The following is an 18,166-nucleotide window of genomic DNA, read 5'->3' on the forward strand; positions in this document are numbered from 1 at the left end:
AACTTTTATTTTTAAAAGACTGATTCTAGTCTAATCTCGTTTTAGTTTGACCTTATTTTTGATTAGAAGAAAAGACGTGGGGGGCCTGCCCCGTGGTGCAGCGGTTAAATTCGCACGTTCCGCTTTGGTGGCCAGGGTTTGCCGGTTCGGATCTTGGGTGCAGAGATGCCATTGCTTGGCAAGCCATGCTGTGGTAGGCGTCCCACATATAAAGTAGAGGAAGATGGGCATGGATGTTAGCTCAGGGCCAGTCTTCCTCAGCAAAAAGAGGAGGATTGGCAGCAGACATTAGCTCAGGGCTAATATTCCTCAAAAAAAAAAAAAAAAAAAAGAAGAAAAGACTTGGTATTGATGAGGATTTTTAGGCTGCTTAATTTTAAAATGGTTTATGATGAGGACTTTTAGGCTGGTTACTTTTAAAACTGCAGATGAGAAGCAGGCTCCCAGGACTGGAATTTTGCTTGCCCTTTTGAGACATTTGCGTTTGTGAAGGAAGGGGGGATGACCTTGTCGGGACCTGAAATTGGCCACCCCAGGATATGTCTCTTTGGCATCAGGATTGTTGGGGCTGATTGCTTTCGATAAACTGGGACAGGGAAGGAGGCTCTGGGGAATGGAACTTGCCCTTGTTGGGACACATTTACACTTGTAAGGTAAATCTCTACCTGTAAAACGTGCCTCCCTCTCTGTACCAGGAAGAAGAAGAGAGATGACCTTGTCCCTAGAAACTCTTAATGGGGAAGGCAAGAACTTAAGTTGGTTGCTGTCTGGCAATCTCATGTAACTGGTTTAGGGTGGTGGCGTCTAACCTTTCTAACCTTTACTTAATCTGATTTGATTCTTGTCTAAAAGTCATGGGATCACCCAACCGACCAGACCCCACCTGCACTGATACCATGTTAACTTTTTTTTGTTCTTTCCTTTGTCTTGTAAAGAGATGAATCATATACCTATGCCTTAAATTTAGCTCTAACCCTCAACTTGGGGCAGCAGCAGGAGCTCTGACTGCCTGTGGGTCTTGTCCCCACACACCAGCTCTGCCTGCCCATTGGTCCTGTCCCCATACCAGTGGGGGCAGCAGCAGCTGCTCTGCCTGCCCATGGGCCCTGTCCTCGTGCCAGCGGGGGCAGCAGAATCGGCGGCAGCAGAAGCTCTGACTGCCCATGGGTCCTGTCCCCATGCTACACTATTCTCTAAATAAAAGAGCACTACTGCCAGATCTTAAGAGTCTAAGAAATCTTTCTTTCGACTCCGGCTCACCGACCCCGCATCAGTATGAAATATATAGAAACTTTTGGGAACAACCTGAACCATCAGGAGACATCAGTTATGACGCGGGTGTACAGGGAAGGGACTGGCAGTGTGCAGAAAGGGCTGGTCTGGTTTGGGAGGCACGGACTCTACTGGAAAAGGCCGTGGTTTTGGCACCAGGAGTTCATGGGTTCAAATCCCAACTCTACCATAGTAGCTGATGATGCCACGTAAAAGCTGTCGACTGTAACAGAGTTTTTAAATCCTCTGACTTTACAGTGTTCTACAGGGATGTTGTGCAGGATGAATGAGTCGACATGCATGCAGAACCTCACTGTGCGGCCGCTGGAAGGAGCACAATGAACACGAGCTCCCTCTACTTCCCCATTCGTGTAATGCAATGAGGGAAACGTCTCAGAGTCAAGCACATCTTCCAGAGAGAAAGGCAAGGGAAGGGGTGCACGAGAATAGAGAAGAGGTTTCTGGGTAATATTCAAGGTGTGTGATCCAGGTAGAGAATCGCATGAGGAAACCAGGCCTAGAACTGTCCAAAGACAAGAAGGAAGGATCAGGATGGAATCGTTCTTCTTGAAGAGGAAGCAGGAGAATGTCAGGGTGGGGACTGTGGGAGCCCTGGGGTGAGTTCTTTCCAATCAATAACAGGATGGAGCAAGTCTGAACGCGCTGGGCTGCAATGTTCGGCCTAGAGCAGCCTTCTCAACCTTTCCTGATGGCAGAAAACAGCAAATGAGGAGACGCTGCATCCAAAGCTTAGGACAGTCTCCAGATGACCCAATGAGACTCTGGAAGGTCAGCATCTTCCCATCTCTTGGGAGGTCCTTATAGACAACTCCTCACTGTGAAATATGTCTGAGATCTCCATGTCCCTGGTTTGCTAAGGGCCATTCTGATTTAAAACAGGTCCTGCTCTGTTCAGAACACTGGTGAGAAGTGAGGAACCCAATCGTGGGAGAACTAAAGGAAAGAGATCTGAAGCCATCCAGGGACCGCCATCAGCAGGGCAGGCGAGGCCCTCACCGTCCCTGCGGCTCCCGAGCTGGGGTGGGATGCTTGCCCCGTAGCACAGCTTCTGCAAGGCTGCGAGCAGTGAGTCCTTTGGGACCTGAGTGCTTTAGACGCCCCGATGCGCTCGGGTCACAGGGCCTACGTCTCCCATTCCCCACAGAAACTCCATCTGAGAAGGGCTGTTAGCTGACTGAGTAACTTAGTATCTCCCTGAGAGGGATGTAGAGCCTCGGAATCTCTTTCAGCCTGTTATTAATGGGCAGTCATGCTCAGACATAACAGAAAATGAACACAGCTTCTGAAAAATGCTTGATGTACACATGGGCTCTGAAAAAGTTCTGGCACAACCTGTGTTGTTCAAGAATCTGAGCTGCCGTACGAGGTGGTCCAGGGAGCAGTCTGCAAGGAAGCTGTGAAAACGACCACTAGGCCTTCCTTTCGGGGCGCAGCAGACAAGGCCTGGGGCCATGGTCTGTAGGAGGGCACAGGCAGTGGGAGGGACAGGTAAGCGCACGTGTGTGTCTTACGCTTGTCCTTTAAGGTGGGCAGAGAAGGCATCATTTTCCCCGTTTTATGGATAAGGAAATTGAGACCCAGAGTTTTTAAGAGTTTAGTCTTGGGTCACTCCTACTTTCTCCCTTTTCTGGATACCACACTGTCTCCAGAGCAGGTGCAGAATGAATACTGCAGCCCCAACGACAGAGAGGGCTGGCCCAGCTTAATCCTTTTCTCCCTGGAAATGTTGATAACGGATGGATAAGGATAGACTACTTTGCAAAAGTCCAGGTTTGTATGTAGCATCTCCCAAATTTAGCATTTCAGGTTCACGGGTTGTAGTGGAGAATAATGAAGAAAATAAAAACAAGTGTTCATTTTTCCAGGGCCAATCAGACTACTTAAACAGACCGTACACAGGTCCTGGTGTTAGTATGGCAAAAGGAAGGAGAGATGGAGCAGGTTCATGACCTGGGGCATTTAAGCGCCATACAAAAGATGAATCATTGAAAGCTCTGCCTTAAAAAATTCCCCCATGAATTCAGTTTTGCACGAGTGAATAACACTACTTATAAAAACAGAGCAACAAAAACAAAACTAAAAAGCAATTTTATCAGAGTGTTATAATATCTTTAGTGACATTTAAATTTTAAAATTTTTTTTCCCTACTTTATCTCCCCAAACCGCACCCCCCCCATACATAGTTATATATCTTAGTTATGGGTCCTTTTAGTTGTGGCATGTGGGATGCTGCCTCACTGTGGCCTGATGAGTGATGCTACGTCTGCACCCAGGATCCGAACTGGCGAAACCCTGGGCTGCCACAGTGGAGCTCGAGAACTTAACCACTCGGCCACGGGGCTGGCCCCTAAATTTTTAAATTATTTTTGTAGGAAGTAATGAGGACAATGTGAACTCCTGGTTGGTCCAGTATTTGCTGATGGTTTCAAGCATCTTTGAAACAGAGCTGGAGTCCTTAGAAGTTACGGGCAGGTAGGAGAGAGTCTCCCTACACCCTTTAAAATGTAAAAATCAAGGTCATGTTTGACTGTCCTGTGGGAATCGTTCCCTCTACCCATGGCTGGTCTCTAAATTCCTGCTGGTAGCTTTGTCCCACCTGGAATGCCCACATCACCACCTCTGCCACTTCCCAGCCTGCCCATCTTTTGAGATGCACTTCAAGTGTGACCTCCTTCAGAAAGCCTCCAATGACCCCTCAACTGAAGAGCAACACCCCCTTTTTGGGGCTCCATGGATCTTAATCCCTTTAGCAGGACATATGGTAGCTGGTACACACATTCCCCTCCTACCAGGTCAAGCTCCCTGTGGAGCCGGTCTCCATATCTCTGCATCTTCCATGTTAATTAGCAGAAAGCCCCCATTTTAAATATTTGAAGAATCACAGACTTTATGAATGAGTGGTCATTTGGTTTCTGTGATAATATATTGATGCCAGAGAACAGGCTTAAAAAAAATCATAACAAGTGAGCAATGGCTTGCAGGTCTTTTTACAAAAAAAAAAATTCATTGACATTTAGTGTGAATCTTTTAAGCTTTAACTGTTCCTTCTCCTTCTAACAAAACTTATTCTTCAGGCACACCAGCTGAGAATAATGACAGCTTAGAGAATTTTATGTTATTTTGAAATATTAAAATGTCCCCTGTTATACCCAAATTTAAAAATAATTCACTCTTCCACTCCCTGAGTTGCTTCAGTAAAGGGGAGGATTTCTTTTTCTTCTTCTTTTTTTTTTTAAAGAAGATTAGCCCTGAGCTAACATCTGCCACCAATCCTTCTCTCTTTGCTGAGGAAGACTGGCCCTGAGCTAACATCTGTGCCCATCTTCCTCTACTTTATATGTGGGATGCCTACCACAGCATGGCTTGCCAAGCAGTGCCACGTCCTCACCCAGGATCTGAACTGGCAAAACCCTGGGCTGCCGAAGCAGAGCGTGCAAACGTAACCATTTGGCCATGGGGTTGGCCCCTCCAGTTATTTGTTTTTCTCCTTTGACCCAACAGTTGTTCAGTAGCATTTTGTTTAATTTCCACATATTTGTGGCTTTTCTAGTTTTCTTCCTGTAGTTGATTTCTAGTTTCATACCATTGTGGTCAGAAAAGACGCTTGGTATTAATTCAATCATCTTAAATTTACTGAGACTTGTTTTGTGGCTTAGTATGTGATCTATCCTGGAGAATGTTCCACATGCATTCAAAAAGAATGTGTATTCTGTGGTTTTTGGATGGAATGTTCTGTGTATATCTGCTAAGTGCATCTGGTCTAATGTGTCATTTAAGGCCAATGTTTCCTTAATGATCTTCTGTTTGGCTGATCTATCCATTGATGTAAGTGGACTGTTGAAGTTCCCTGCTATTATTGTGTTACTATCTTTTTCTTCTTGTATGTCTGTTAATTATTGATTTATATATTTAGGTCCTCCTATGTTGGGTGCATAGACACTTATGAGCATTATACCCTCTGGTTGGATTGTTCCTTTTATAATCATGTAGTGCCTTTCTTTGTTTCTTGTTACAGTTTTTGTTTTGAAGTCTATTTTGTCTGATATAAGTATTGCTACCCCAGCTTTCTTTTCACTGTCATTTGCATGGAGTATCTTTTTCCATCCCTTCACTTTCAGTTTGTATCTTTAGGTCTGAAATGTGTCTCTTGTATGCAGCATATATATGGGTCTTGTTTTTCAATCCAATCAGCCACCCCATGTCTTTGGATTGGAGCATTTAGCCCATTGATGCTTACAGTAGCTATTGACAAGTATGTACTTATTGCCATTTTGTTATTTTTTTCTGGATTTTTTAGTAGTTCTTCCCTGTTCCTTTCTTCTCCTCTTGCTCTCTTCCCTTGTGGTTTGGTGGCTTTCTTTAGTATCATGTTTGGGTTCCTTTCTCTTAATTTTTTGTGCATTTATTATAGGTTTCTGTTTTGTGATTACCATGAAGTTCATAAACAATAACCTACTTAAATAGCAATCTATATGAAGTTGATGGTCTCTTAAGTTTGACCTCTTGCTAAAAGCTCTACTATTTTATTCCTCTCCTCCCACATTCTATGTTTTTTTTTTTTTTAGATTTTTTATTTTTTCCTTTTTCTCCCCAAAGCCCCCTGGTACATAGTTGTGTATTCTTCATTGTGGGTCCTTCTAGTTGTGGCATGTGGGACGCTGCCTCAGCGTGGTCTGACGAGCAGTGCCATGTCCGTGCCCAGGATTCGAACCAACGAAACACTGGGCCACCTGCAGCGGAGCGCGCGAACTTAACCACTCGGCCACGGGGCCAGCCCCCCACACTCTATGTTTTTTATATCATACTTAATCTCTTTTGTGTGTGTATGTATCTGTTAACCTCTTATCTTTGAAGTAGATAATTTTAGTACTTTTGTCTTTTGACTTTCATATTAGCTTCACAGGTGGTTGATTTGCTACCTTTACTATATATTTGCCTTTACCATTGATTTAACTTAACTTATTTTTTTGATAATTTTCTTATTCCTATTTATGGTCTTTTTTCCCCCACTTCAGTAAGTCTCTTTAGAATTTCCCTGGTTTCTTGGTGATAAAGTCCTTTAGTTTTTGCTTGTCTGGAAAACTCTTTATCTCTCTGTCCATTCTGAGTGATAATCTTGCTGGATAGAATATTCTTGGCTGTAGGTTTTTTTCTTTTCAGCACTTTAAATATATCATGCTACTGCCTTCCAGCCTGTAAGGTTTTTGCTGAGAAGTCAGCTGATAGCCTTATGGGGTTTCCTTTGTATGTAACTTGTTGTCTTTCTCTTGCAGCTTTTAGGATTCTTTCTCTTTAGTTCTTGACATTTTAATTATAATGTGTCTTGGTGTGCACCTCTTTGGGTTCATCTTGTTTTGTGTTCTCTGTGCTTCCTGTACTTGTATGTCTGTTTCCTTCCTTAGGTTAGGAAAGTTTTCAGCTATTACGTCTTCAAATAGCCTCTCTGCCCCTTTGTCTCTCTCTTCTATTTCTGGGACACCTATAATATGGATGTTAGTGCACTTGATGTTGTTCCACAGCTCCCTTAGACTGTTCTCATTGTTTTCAATTCTCTTTGATTTTATCTGTTCAGCTTGGATGATTTCCTCTAGTCTTTCATCCAGCTCACTGATTCATTCTTCTGGATCATCTACTCTGCTATTGAGTTCCCCTAGTGAGTTTTTCATTTCCATTATTGCATTCTTCATTTCTGATTGGTTCTTTCTCATATTTTCCAATTCTTTGTTGAAGTTCTCACTGTGTTCATCTATTCTTCTCCCAAGATCAGTGAGCATCCTTATGATTATCGGTTTGTACTCTTTATCAGATAGATTGTTTATCTCAGTTTTGTTTAGTTCTTTTGTTGAAAATTTGTTCTGTTCCATTATTTGGAACATATTCCTTTGTCTCCTCATTTTGCCTATTTCTCTGTGCTTATGTCTATGTTTTAGGTAGATCAACCATGTCTCCTGATCTTGGAGAAGTGGTCTTATGAGGCCCAGCAGTGTGCTTACCTCTTATCACCAGTTCCACATGTTCCAGTGTCCCCTGTATGGGCTACATGTGTTCTTCTGTTGTGGCAGGGTTGCTCTTACTGCAGGTGCACAGGAAGGATAGGCTGTCCCCCTGGCTGGCTGGTTGTAAGGCTCAACTGAGTGTGGCTGCAATGGTCACTTTAGTCACTTTATTGGGCAGGGGGAGCCCTAGCACAGCTGGCTGCAAGGTCTAATGGCACATTCCCGCTGCAGCTTTTCTGTTAAGTTAATAGGCCCCCAGCATGGCTGGTTGCTAGGCTCAGGGGCTCACAATTACAAGGCTATTGTCAGCTCTCTCAGTAGTGCAGCTGGATGGAGCTGGCTCCAGGCATGGGAGCAATCAATTGTTTCAGGCATTGGAAGGTGAGGCTGATCCCCTATATGGGTGTTTGAGAAGCACAAGTCTGCTGCAGCTGACAAGCCCCATTGCCAGCAGGCCTACATCCTGTCCAAGCAGTCCTACCCCATGTGCACATCCCACCCCACTGAACTGGACCCACTCACCCTGCTGCAGAGGCCCCACACACTCTGCCAACACAGATCTGCCCCTCACACAGCCCCTGCCCTGCAAGGCAGACCCACTTGCCCTACTGCAGAGGTCCCACCCACCCCACCTTTGCAGGCCCACAAGTTGCCTGAGGGCTTGATGGTGGGTGGTGCCTGTCCCTAGGGTGAGCTGCCTGCCCTGGCTGAGCTAGATTAGATCAGTTGTCTTGTAAGCGGGGCAAACTCCTGCACTAACAGACCAGAGGAAGAACTCCAATGGCGTCTGCCAGCATCTGCGTGAGCATGCCTGTACTAGGTCACAGTAATGGCTGCTGCCAATGTCTCAGTCCCTGGGGAGGTGGTCCCAGCCATCTCTTGCCTCCCTGACATGCACCCAGAGCCTATCAAATGAGTCTCTTCACCAAAGGACTGTGCACCTTCTGGTGATTTTGTGTTGCTTTCTGAAACAGGTGAATTTGTACCCTTTAAGAGCAGGCTTTTCTTTCTCTCATGTTCGATAGCTTTTCTGGGGGCATTCTCCATTGTTGTTAATAGACAACAAAGCCAGATATTATGACACTCATCTCGGTTGTGCTGAGTTCAAAAGCTGCTTATGGTGGCATAGCTCTCCCACTCAGATTCCCTCCTCCTCCAGGGAATGCTTTGTACTTTAACATTGCTCCCGGCCGGCTGTGAAGCCCAATGGCTAGAGTGTGGCTTTTTTCTTATCCAGAAAGGAAGTTTTGTCTCTTCCACTGTAGTCACCACTGTCCCTTGTTGTGGGGGTTCTTTTTATTCCAGTTTTCAGTTCTCTCTCAGGGGTAATTGTTCCAAGGGTAGTTGTAAATTTGTTGTGTCCATAGGAGGAGGTGAGTTCAGAGTCCTCCTATGCTGCCATCTTCCCAGCAAAGTCTCTAAAATTCAATACCAAAGACGTGCTGTGTATCTGTTGGTGTCCTGTGACCTTTTGGAGGGCCACAGATCATTGTACTCTCTATTATTTTTTAACCTCCCCCCATCACCAGTTTTCCTCCCTGTGGGGCAGAACCAGCCCTGTCGAGAACATATCCCTAGACGTCCACTGCAGGACGTGTCACCATCTGTTCTGCATCACTTATTGGTGACTGTGTTGTCCCTCCAGCAGATTCTGAGTTCCTGGAAGCTGGAGTCTGCCCCTAGCCTGGGTAAATATTACCTTGTACATAGCAGGTATTCAGTAAACATGTGAGCTGAACTGAAAGAAAATTCTGTTTAAAATAAAATGGAAGAATGTGAACCAGTTTGAATACCACTGAGCTGCTTTCAAATGAGTGGCTTATCTGCAACTGCTTAGTCACTTGTGAAATGAAAATACTCTCATGAAAAAGCTTCCATGTATGGTCCCCAAATCCATTAGACTAGAGGAAACAGAATTGTTAGGTTAATTTGTATTTTCTGATTACTTTTGCATCATCTTGTACATTAATTAATTGCCATGGTTTGATGTTTGCAACTCAGAGATAAATGAGTAAATTCTTGCTTTTAAAATAGGAAATAAAAATTTCTTTTTAAAAGCAAAATTATAAAATCTTGTTTTAGATTGCACCTTTGTAGCTATGTGCTTACCCACAGAGATCCTTTGCCTTCCAACCCTGATTTGATTATCAGGTATTAGCATGTGTGTGTTAAAGACGAAAAAGGGCATTGCCACAGTTTAGCTCCTCCCACCCCTACCCCCTCCAAATTGTTAAAAATTCAAGTTAGTGACAACTGGAAGTGAATAGAACAGACAAATTGACTATTTTAAAAAACGTTGCCTTATCAAAATGCTGCTCATGATAAGATTACTGGGAGCTTAACCCACAGTGGAATTACACAATACGGTTTCCACAGAACTTAAACTAGGAAGGGAAGAGAACTGCATCGAAATGGACCAAATGTGCAGCCCTCGCCTCTCCTTGACTGTATATAAATATGCAACTCCTGCTCCAGCTGCCACTCAAGGGTTTAGAGGAAATCACTGGGGCATTTGTGTCTGAAAGAACTGCATAGGCTCCTAGTGCTTCTGGGCTGTGGTGACCGCAGGGCTGGGGGGCCTTTTCTGCTGGGGCTGCAGAGAATGGAAGTGGGGAGGGGGCTCCCGACACCACAGTGAGAAGACGATTTTCTCTTTTCATTATTCATATTGTGTCCTTAAGAACCAGACTTTTTAAATATTCTCAGTAGAGAATAACTTGATTCACCTACCAACACGCCCCCGCCTTTACCTTCTGTCTCCTGAGACACAAATGAGGGGGCGCCTCTTCCTTCCCTGTTGTGATCTAAGTGCTTCCCCTGCTCTCTCGCTCGCTCTCTGTCACTGCAAGGTTATAAGTCAGTGTTTCCGAACGTGCATGAGAATCATCTTGGGATTCTTGTTCAAAGGCACATTCCTGCCCTGCCTTCAGATTATTACTGATTTAGAATTGGGGAGAGGGGGTGACCCCGCTGCTTTGAGGCAGCCAGAGGGAACTTCGGCTCCTCCTTCCATTTTATTCTGGTGATTTTCTTTTTTTTTTAAAGATTGGCACCTGAGCTAACAACTGTTGCCAATCTTTTTTTTTCCTGCTTTTTCTCCCCAAATTCCCCTAGTATATAGTTGTATATTTTAGTTGTGGGTCCTTCTAGTTGTGGCATGTGAGACACGGCCTCAGCATGGCCTGATGAGCGGTATCATGTCAGCGCCCAGGATCCAAACCGGCAAAACCCTGGGCCATTGAAGCGGAGCGTGTGAGCTTAACCACTCGGCCACGGGGCCGGCCCCTTATTCTGGTGACTTTTTTAAGGTCAGCACTATTAGCCGTGAATTTCATCCTCTACCAGATTTGCCCTGAAGAGTTTAGTGTCAGTTTTCACCTTGATTTTCTGAAAAGGAAAGGACGGGGCCCATTTGTATAATCATACAGCGCTAATGATTAAGAAGGGATTCTGGCAAGTTGTCAGGGCTGACAACAGGGCCAACAAGCCTGGAACAACGTTGCGCTATGAGGTTACCTCACCCCAATGTTTCCATGGTAGTACAGCTTTAAACCTTGGTGGTGTGACATCGTCTAGGATAACGAAGCCACAACCCCAACATGGGGACACACTGGGGAATATCTTGATGCAGTCCGACAACAGGACATATTTAGTAGTGGAGGAAACGAGGGGAACATACCTTATGTTAGACTGCTCGCGTACCTCTTACATGATAAGAGAAGTAGGAAAAAGTTGAAATTGCTTAAGACAGTATTGTTGTACATGAGAGGAAGATGTTTAAGGAAGAAAGTTTTCACTGGCAGTGGTTCTAAATTATGTTTTCAGACATGGGGGCCCCAAAAGAAAGATTATGACAGACATGCGCTTTTCTGGGTGTGAGCATTCGTGTAAAGCATAGATCTTACAGTGTCATTGTTTCTTTCTGTTCCTTTTCTTGGCTTGTATTCCTTACGGCTGATTTGTATACAGTGAACTACAGTATTTACATTTTCTAGAATATTCTGACCTAGGACAGGCTGAGCTATCATGAAAGCACAATTTGTTTCAACTTCTTAGGGATTTTGGTTCTGCTAAAGGTTAGGTCCCATATAATAGCTCTAATTTATTAGTCCAGTATGCACAGGCCCTGCACAGGCACTTTGCTTAGTCATCATGACAATCCAGTAAAGTTGATACTATCGTACGGCTTTCCAGATGAGGAAATTGAGACCTAAAGAGGTTAAGCGACTTCCCAAAGTCATACAGCTAGTAAATGGTGAAGCTGTAATTAAAGTAAGATCAATTTAAAAAAAAAAAAAGATCTGTTTAGCTCCAAAGCCTGGACTCTTCACTATTCTTCTAGTTTCAGAGATTAAAAACTTTCAGGCTCTCCTCCACCTGGACCAGCATGAACTGCATGTAACATTTTTCTTTATATTTAAAGATGACGTGGCTGACAGTGAGTACTACCTTTGTGTGTACTGAAGCAGCTAAGACCAGCATATGACTGTCACAGGGACAGTGTATTTGGACAAGAGAAAAAGGCAGAGGATAGAAAAGTTTTACCAATAATCTTTGTTACTAGATGGTAACAATGAGCCATTACCTTCATCCTGTATTGTCTACCCTGCAGGCACTTGGAAGCATCCAAGTTACGAAACAATAAACATCGATATTGCCCAATGTTCCTGGCAGACGAAGGAATAGCAGACATTGTGTGCTCTAGTGTGCCTCGCTGCATCAGGACAATTCCTGTTAAAGTACATTTTTCTACTGTCTTCTATCTGGGGTCAATAGCAGATTCCTAATGGGGATCTGCTAAGTGGTGATGCTGCCTGTTATTCTCATTGCTGTTGAACATTCCACCTCACTGTGAGAGTCCACACTCCTTCTTCTTCTACTCCTATAGACTACGGTATGGCCCTCGGCCCGTCATTAGTTGCTGTGGGGTATTATACAACGGATAGGCTTGACCTGCCGCAGCCTGAAGGCAAGCCCCTGGATGCGCACTAAATGTGAGCTTAACCAGCCACAAGCTGTTTCAGGGCAGGCACCATATACAGCTTCCACATCTTTTATTAATTGACTGTTTTGATTTCTAAAACTGTTTTTTAAAAAATCATGGAATAAACACATATTTCTTGTAAAAAAGTCAAATCCTAGAAAAATGTATAAAGGCACTTTCCCTTCCCCTACCTATAATCCCCAGAACTAAGCACTCACTAGAAGTTGTTGTGTAGCCTTTCAGAGTTTTGCTAGATATATTCAAAATGTATAAACTTTAAAAATTGTGATTGTACTATAATACCATCCTGAAACTTTTTTTTTTAAACTCAACAATTATCAACAGAAAGTATTCTATGACAACACACATATAGAGCTGCTCATTCTTTTTTATCAGCTTCACACTACTCTATTGTATGGATAGTCCACAACTTACTTCACCAGTTTCCTACTGATAGACGTTTATACTGTGTCCAATTTTTTGCTGTTACAAACAGTAGTTCAATGGGCAGCCCAGCAACTAGCCCCCGTGTTATCTGATTTACACTGAAAATGAGCCTTTGCAGGAGGGCCGGACAGCTCCGCGCTGTGACTCCACATGTCTGGTGGACACTGGGGTAAAGGGAGGCTGGATGGTGGTGAGGCGGGGGTGCTACCTCTGCTCCCAAAAGCGCAGACAGCCGCTCCTCACTCCAGGGGGCCTCCTAATCGTGGGGGAGAGCCTGTGACCTCACACAGGACACGGTGGGCAAGTGGTGGCTCCAGGCTCCCTGCAGCTTAGACCTCTTTTTTCTCACCTTTGGTCTCTGTCCTCATTCCCAAACCACCCAGAGGCAGAGCCGCTGAAGGAGCTCCAGCCTGAGTTCCAGCTCAGCATGCAGCCCCTGTAGGCCCACCGTCTAATCTAGGGCCCAGCCAGTAACTCACATCCTGTCAGGAAACATTCAGACTCATGAGAGCAGAAGCCCCGAATGGACAGGAGGGAGGAATGATGAATATATTTTTCACTGGGGAAGAAGGAACATGAAAGGTTCAGAACTCAGAGTACTTTTAGGAAGGGCTAACTGTAATGGGCCAAATGATGCCCTAAATCATACAGCTGGAGAGCCACCAAAAAGAGGTGAGGGCAAACACACACGTTATTCTGAGGGAGGGTAAGGGGTGGGATAGACCATTGGCTTGGGTATCCATGGTGAGTGGTGGAAAGGCAGAGGAGTTCCTTTCTCTCACTACCTCCTGCAAGGTTCTTCAAATGCTAACGAGCTCAAGGAGCTTGTGAAAATGCTGATTGACGGGTCCCACCCTCAGAGCTCCTGCCCGTCCCACAGGGCCAGGCCTCCCGCATGTGTAAGTCCCCGGCTCCTCAGGTGATTCATATTGCTTGTTCTGAAGGCCAAACCTTGAGAAGTACTGCTGTATTGTGGTCTGGCAGGTATGTCAGAGGTTCAAAACAGTCGGGAAATAATGCTTCAGGACGTTGTCACTCATAGTTTGAGAACAGTTACCAAAAGCTCTCTGAGGAGAAAAGCAGATTAATTGCTTTGCTCACTTCTACCCCTCTTTTTAAAGCTTGAGTGTCTTTACTCTGTATCCATCTTCATCCCTCTCCCCACCTGAAGAAGGTGTGGTTTATTTTAAAGCCATGTCAATCAAATGTTTTTAAAGTGTGGGGGACATGGGATACTGGACAGAGGTAAGGTGCTAAGCTGGAAAAACCAGAGAAGGCGAGGAGGGCGGACGAGACTGAGGAGGAGGAGTTGCCACCCTTAGTACACCTGACGACGATTGCTCAGCATGTTACTCCATCCTTACGCCATCGTTGACTCTGCTAAAAGGGAAGGCCCAGGGGGCACTGTGCTGGCCTCTGTAGGCCATCGCTGGTCCAGGCAGGACAGCCTTGGCAGTCAATCATTTTCAGGATGCCAAAGGTGGCAGAGGGAATATCTCTGACTCCAAAGGAGAGCAAAGCTCTTTATACCGAAGACTTAATTGGTCTCTCAAAAAGAAAAGTACAACTCAATTTTTCCTTCCCAGAAAAAGAAATAGGGAAAGTTAGTGAAAAAGAGAAATGGAAAAGTTGGCATTTGTGAAATGTTGGCATTTTGGTTCTATGTTAGGCATTTATTTCAGTGGAGACAGCTAACAAGTCCATGCTCCAGGGGAAAGCTAACCCAGCACACTGGAGGGGAGGAAGGAGGCGGAAGTGCTGGCCTCCGCTCTGGCCTCCCTAGGCCCCCTGTGGTCCCAACTGTGGCTGCGTGCTGGGGTGAAGGCCTTCTGCTCTGCAGCACAGAAGAGCAGGGCAAAAGACCCTAGGGAGGGGCTGTGTTTTCTGTTGGCAGATTTATACCAACACAACCTTCACTGGAGGGAAGAACTAGCATCTTGAATTGAAAAAAAAAGAGGTATCTAAGAACGCAGCCTTTGAGTGGAGAGGCAGCATTCAAGGCTGCAAGTAGCGCTGGTGTGAGCCGGTTTCCTGCAGCCCTGCTCTGTCACCAGGAACTTGCATGCCCTTGGGAAGGAGACCTAGTAGCTCGTTCATAGATAACGTGAGAGGATTAGATTTGCTGAGCATCAAGGTCCAGGAAATCAGATTAGAAGTTCAGGGAACTGCATTTGTAGGCATTAAGTAAGCATTTGTTAAATTGAGTTATCTAACAAATGCAGTATCTTTTAGAACTAAACGAGAGCACGTAAGGCTACTTTGGCGTTACCTGTCGTGTCTCAGTATGGGTGTAGGCAGCACGCTTGTCAGGAGCCATCCAAACTCAGCCAGGGTGTGCAGCAGAGGGCCATAATCCGTCTTGATTTCACAGCCCTGCGTGAATAAACATAAAGCTCAGTCTAATGGCAAAGACAACCAGCTACACCAGTGGCTGCAATAAAGGGTCATGGGTGTTAGGACAAGGGGAGCTCCCGCTCCATTAGGTGTCATTTCACCGGGCTGCAGTCTTCCTGGGCTTCATTTTCTGCTGCCTTCTAACCATTGAACCAAGTTAGAAACACTGGGGATCAGAGTGGACAGAGGTTTCCATCTGGTTCTGCAAAGCTTGGGTCTTGTTTCCTTGGTCTTGTCTTCGGGCATCAAGCTTTAATGGGGGTGGGGTGGGGTGGGGTGGGGTGGGGTGGGTGGGGAGAAACTACATTTCAAAAAGGCTCCCTAGTTGATTTGGACCCAAGTAGCTTACACACCACACTCTCAGAAACACTGGTCTGGGGATTGGGACGTGAGGACAAGGGTGGGGAGTGAGGACTGGGGAGTGAAGGGGAGAGGAGCTTAGGTGCGCAGGCTTTTCATTGCTTTTTCTCCCTTGGAACCTGGAGCTTTACATCTTCCTCCAAATCCAATTTTTTCCCCCTCAATGGAATTTCTAGTTTCCTTGAAAATGGGCTATGTGTTTCTAATCTTTGTAAGGTCTGGAAGACAAAAATGTCCCTGAAGGAGCCTGTCAGTGAGGGCCTCGTCCACACAACACAGTAGACCCGAATTCAGTGTGGACACCTCAAGGGCAGTCCATTCGGTGACAGCTGAATTCAGAGTGCACATCAGCAGCAATGTCCTCTCTGACTAGGAAGGACAATGCTGTGTGTACATATTTGGCCTGGCGAGAGAGAGAACACCTTTTGGATATTTTTGCCTTTGAAAGTCAATTCACAAGGTAAACAAAACCATGCACATTGGTTGCTTGGAGATAAAATACTAGTTATTGACTGAATTTTTTTCACTTTCAACCAGTTGTCATGGCATTGTGTAGAGGATCTCAGTGCCAGGGCACTTCGTTTAGGATGAGAATGCCAAATCTTTGGGAATCCACTGCTTTTTATGTATGGATAATTATTTTGCTATCTTCTAACAAAGTTGAACATTGGGTAAAGCAAAATCACCTTTTCACAAATCTGGCAGAAGTCTGGTTGTTTGTGCACTTGTGAGGAACACAGAACACCGCACCGCCATGTGTTTGAAGGATACTGCACGTGCTAGGCAATGAAGATCTTTTTTTTTTTTGGTGAGGAAGATTGGCCCTGAGCTAATATTTGTTGCCAATCTTCCTCTTTTTTTTCTTTTTTCTCCCTAAAGCCCCAGTACATAGTTGTATATCCTAGTTGTAAGTCATTATAGTTCTTCTATGTGGGATCCCACCACAGCATGGCTTATGAGTGGTGTATATGTCTGCACCCAGGATCTGAACTGGTGAACCCTGGGCCGCCAGTGCCAAATGTGTGAACCCAACCACTTGGCCATGGGGCTGGCCCTGTGAAGATCTTTACCATGTAAAACTAAATATAAAAGAAAAGCTACATTGTCAGAAAATTGCAGTTTACCTCAATAACGGTCCATTGTTCTACCACGATGGCATCATTTCCTTTCCTACTGGAACCTGGAACTCCAGAACCTTCTTCTTCATAGATAAAGAATCCTTCCAAAGATTTAGGCGAATGGTCCCCTGTGAGGAAAAGGATGCAATTAAGAAGAGTTGTAAATACTAAGTGTCTCTTAAGATCATCTAAATCCTTAAGTAACCCTTGTAGGAAGCTGAAAAAAAACATATCAATTAATAAACACTTGTTTTAGCTGAATCAATAACATCCTCCTTCTCTTTGAAGGTTAATTTTTTTTTTTGCAAAAGTCAAGACAGTTTTTACTTCACTGAATTAAAATCAAACTATAAACATGAAAATTGCAATAACAAAAACAAGATAAAATAATATCATAAGGTGAAAAGCAAGTGGATTTCTTAAGCCTAAAAAGCATCTGGAAATGACCTTCACTTTGAAATCTAATTTTGCTGTATGCATGTTAATTATACCAATAAGAGAAACAACATAAAAAATGTCAACCCTTGAAATTACAGGTGTGATATTAAAACTAATGTGAGGTCAGATTACTTCAAAAAATATAATAACAAAAAATTCTTTACCTCAGTGATGCTTAAAAAAAAAAAAAAGAATGGTAACAGGAAGATCCTAAACAGAGGTCATTGTCAAAAGAATTCCTGCTGGGAAGGAAGTTTTAAGGGAGGGCCTCTCTGGCATTTTCTTGAATAGTTGACAATAACCAGCTGGCCAAAACTAAACTGATTTTATGGAAGTTCTTTTGTCTCCTATTTTGCATCGGGAGACAATTTTCCCATGGTCATGTGCCGATCAAACATTTTGGTTTTTATAAAATGCAATGCCATATCAAAGTTACCCTAGTTGACAGTTGTCTAAATAATAACCTATAAAGTTGTCAAATGATCTATTAAGCTTACAATGTAATTTTCAGTTTTAATTTTTATTTAATAGGCTATAAACATTAAGAGAAAAATGATCATCACCATTATTACTATTTTTAAATCATTTACAATTAGGGCAGAATATCATGAAGAATTTACACTGTTCAGAGTGGTTCCCACAAACCCATAAAGTTGAATTTACTAGATGGAAATGGTTTTCTAATTACAGCGTATGTCCCACTTCCTTTGAATGTACTTGTCCACTGTCACGACAAAGTGACCAGAGGAATTAAATCTGTTTCTGGTTGTAAGTTTAGAGCATCCGAAGACCATCTCTACAACTGTATGTTCCCCACATCCTTTTTTAGAATGGGAGTGTAAATTTAGAAAATAAATGTACTGTGATAATCACGTAGTTAATTATAATCTGCCTCTTATTTACTTTGGGATTAGACAATGTAAGAACCCCAGGTTTTGTGGCTCTGTGTCTGTTTTATTGTTCTGAATATTGAGGTACCCTAGTACTTGTAAACGTCTTTTGGTTTAAAAGACTGAACGTGTGGTGGACTCATCAACGTGATGCTACACAAGAACAAAAAGAAAGACTCACTGTTATGCAACAACACGGAGGAATTTCAGAGAGACTGTGTTAAACAAAAGAAGCCAGACACGAAA

The 18,166-nt window shown here is 44.0% G+C and overlaps 1 protein-coding gene across 2 annotated transcripts in view; it reads right to left on the reverse strand.

Moving 5' to 3' along the window:
* Positions 1-18,166, reverse strand: part of RFTN2 (raftlin family member 2) — a 68,393-nt gene that overhangs the window by 13,588 nt on the left and 36,639 nt on the right. For both annotated transcript variants that reach the window (XM_014845972.3, XM_044768514.2), the window contains exons 6-7: positions 16,599-16,720; positions 14,990-15,093 (exon numbers count right to left, since the gene is read on the reverse strand). In XM_014845972.3, coding sequence (XP_014701458.1) covers positions 14,990-15,093; positions 16,599-16,720 — 226 coding nt within the window. The remainder of the gene's footprint in view (positions 1-14,989; positions 15,094-16,598; positions 16,721-18,166) is intronic.

Source organism: Equus asinus, chromosome 4 (genome assembly GCF_041296235.1).
Source record: "Equus asinus isolate D_3611 breed Donkey chromosome 4, EquAss-T2T_v2, whole genome shotgun sequence".
NCBI lineage: Eukaryota > Metazoa > Chordata > Mammalia > Perissodactyla > Equidae > Equus > Equus asinus.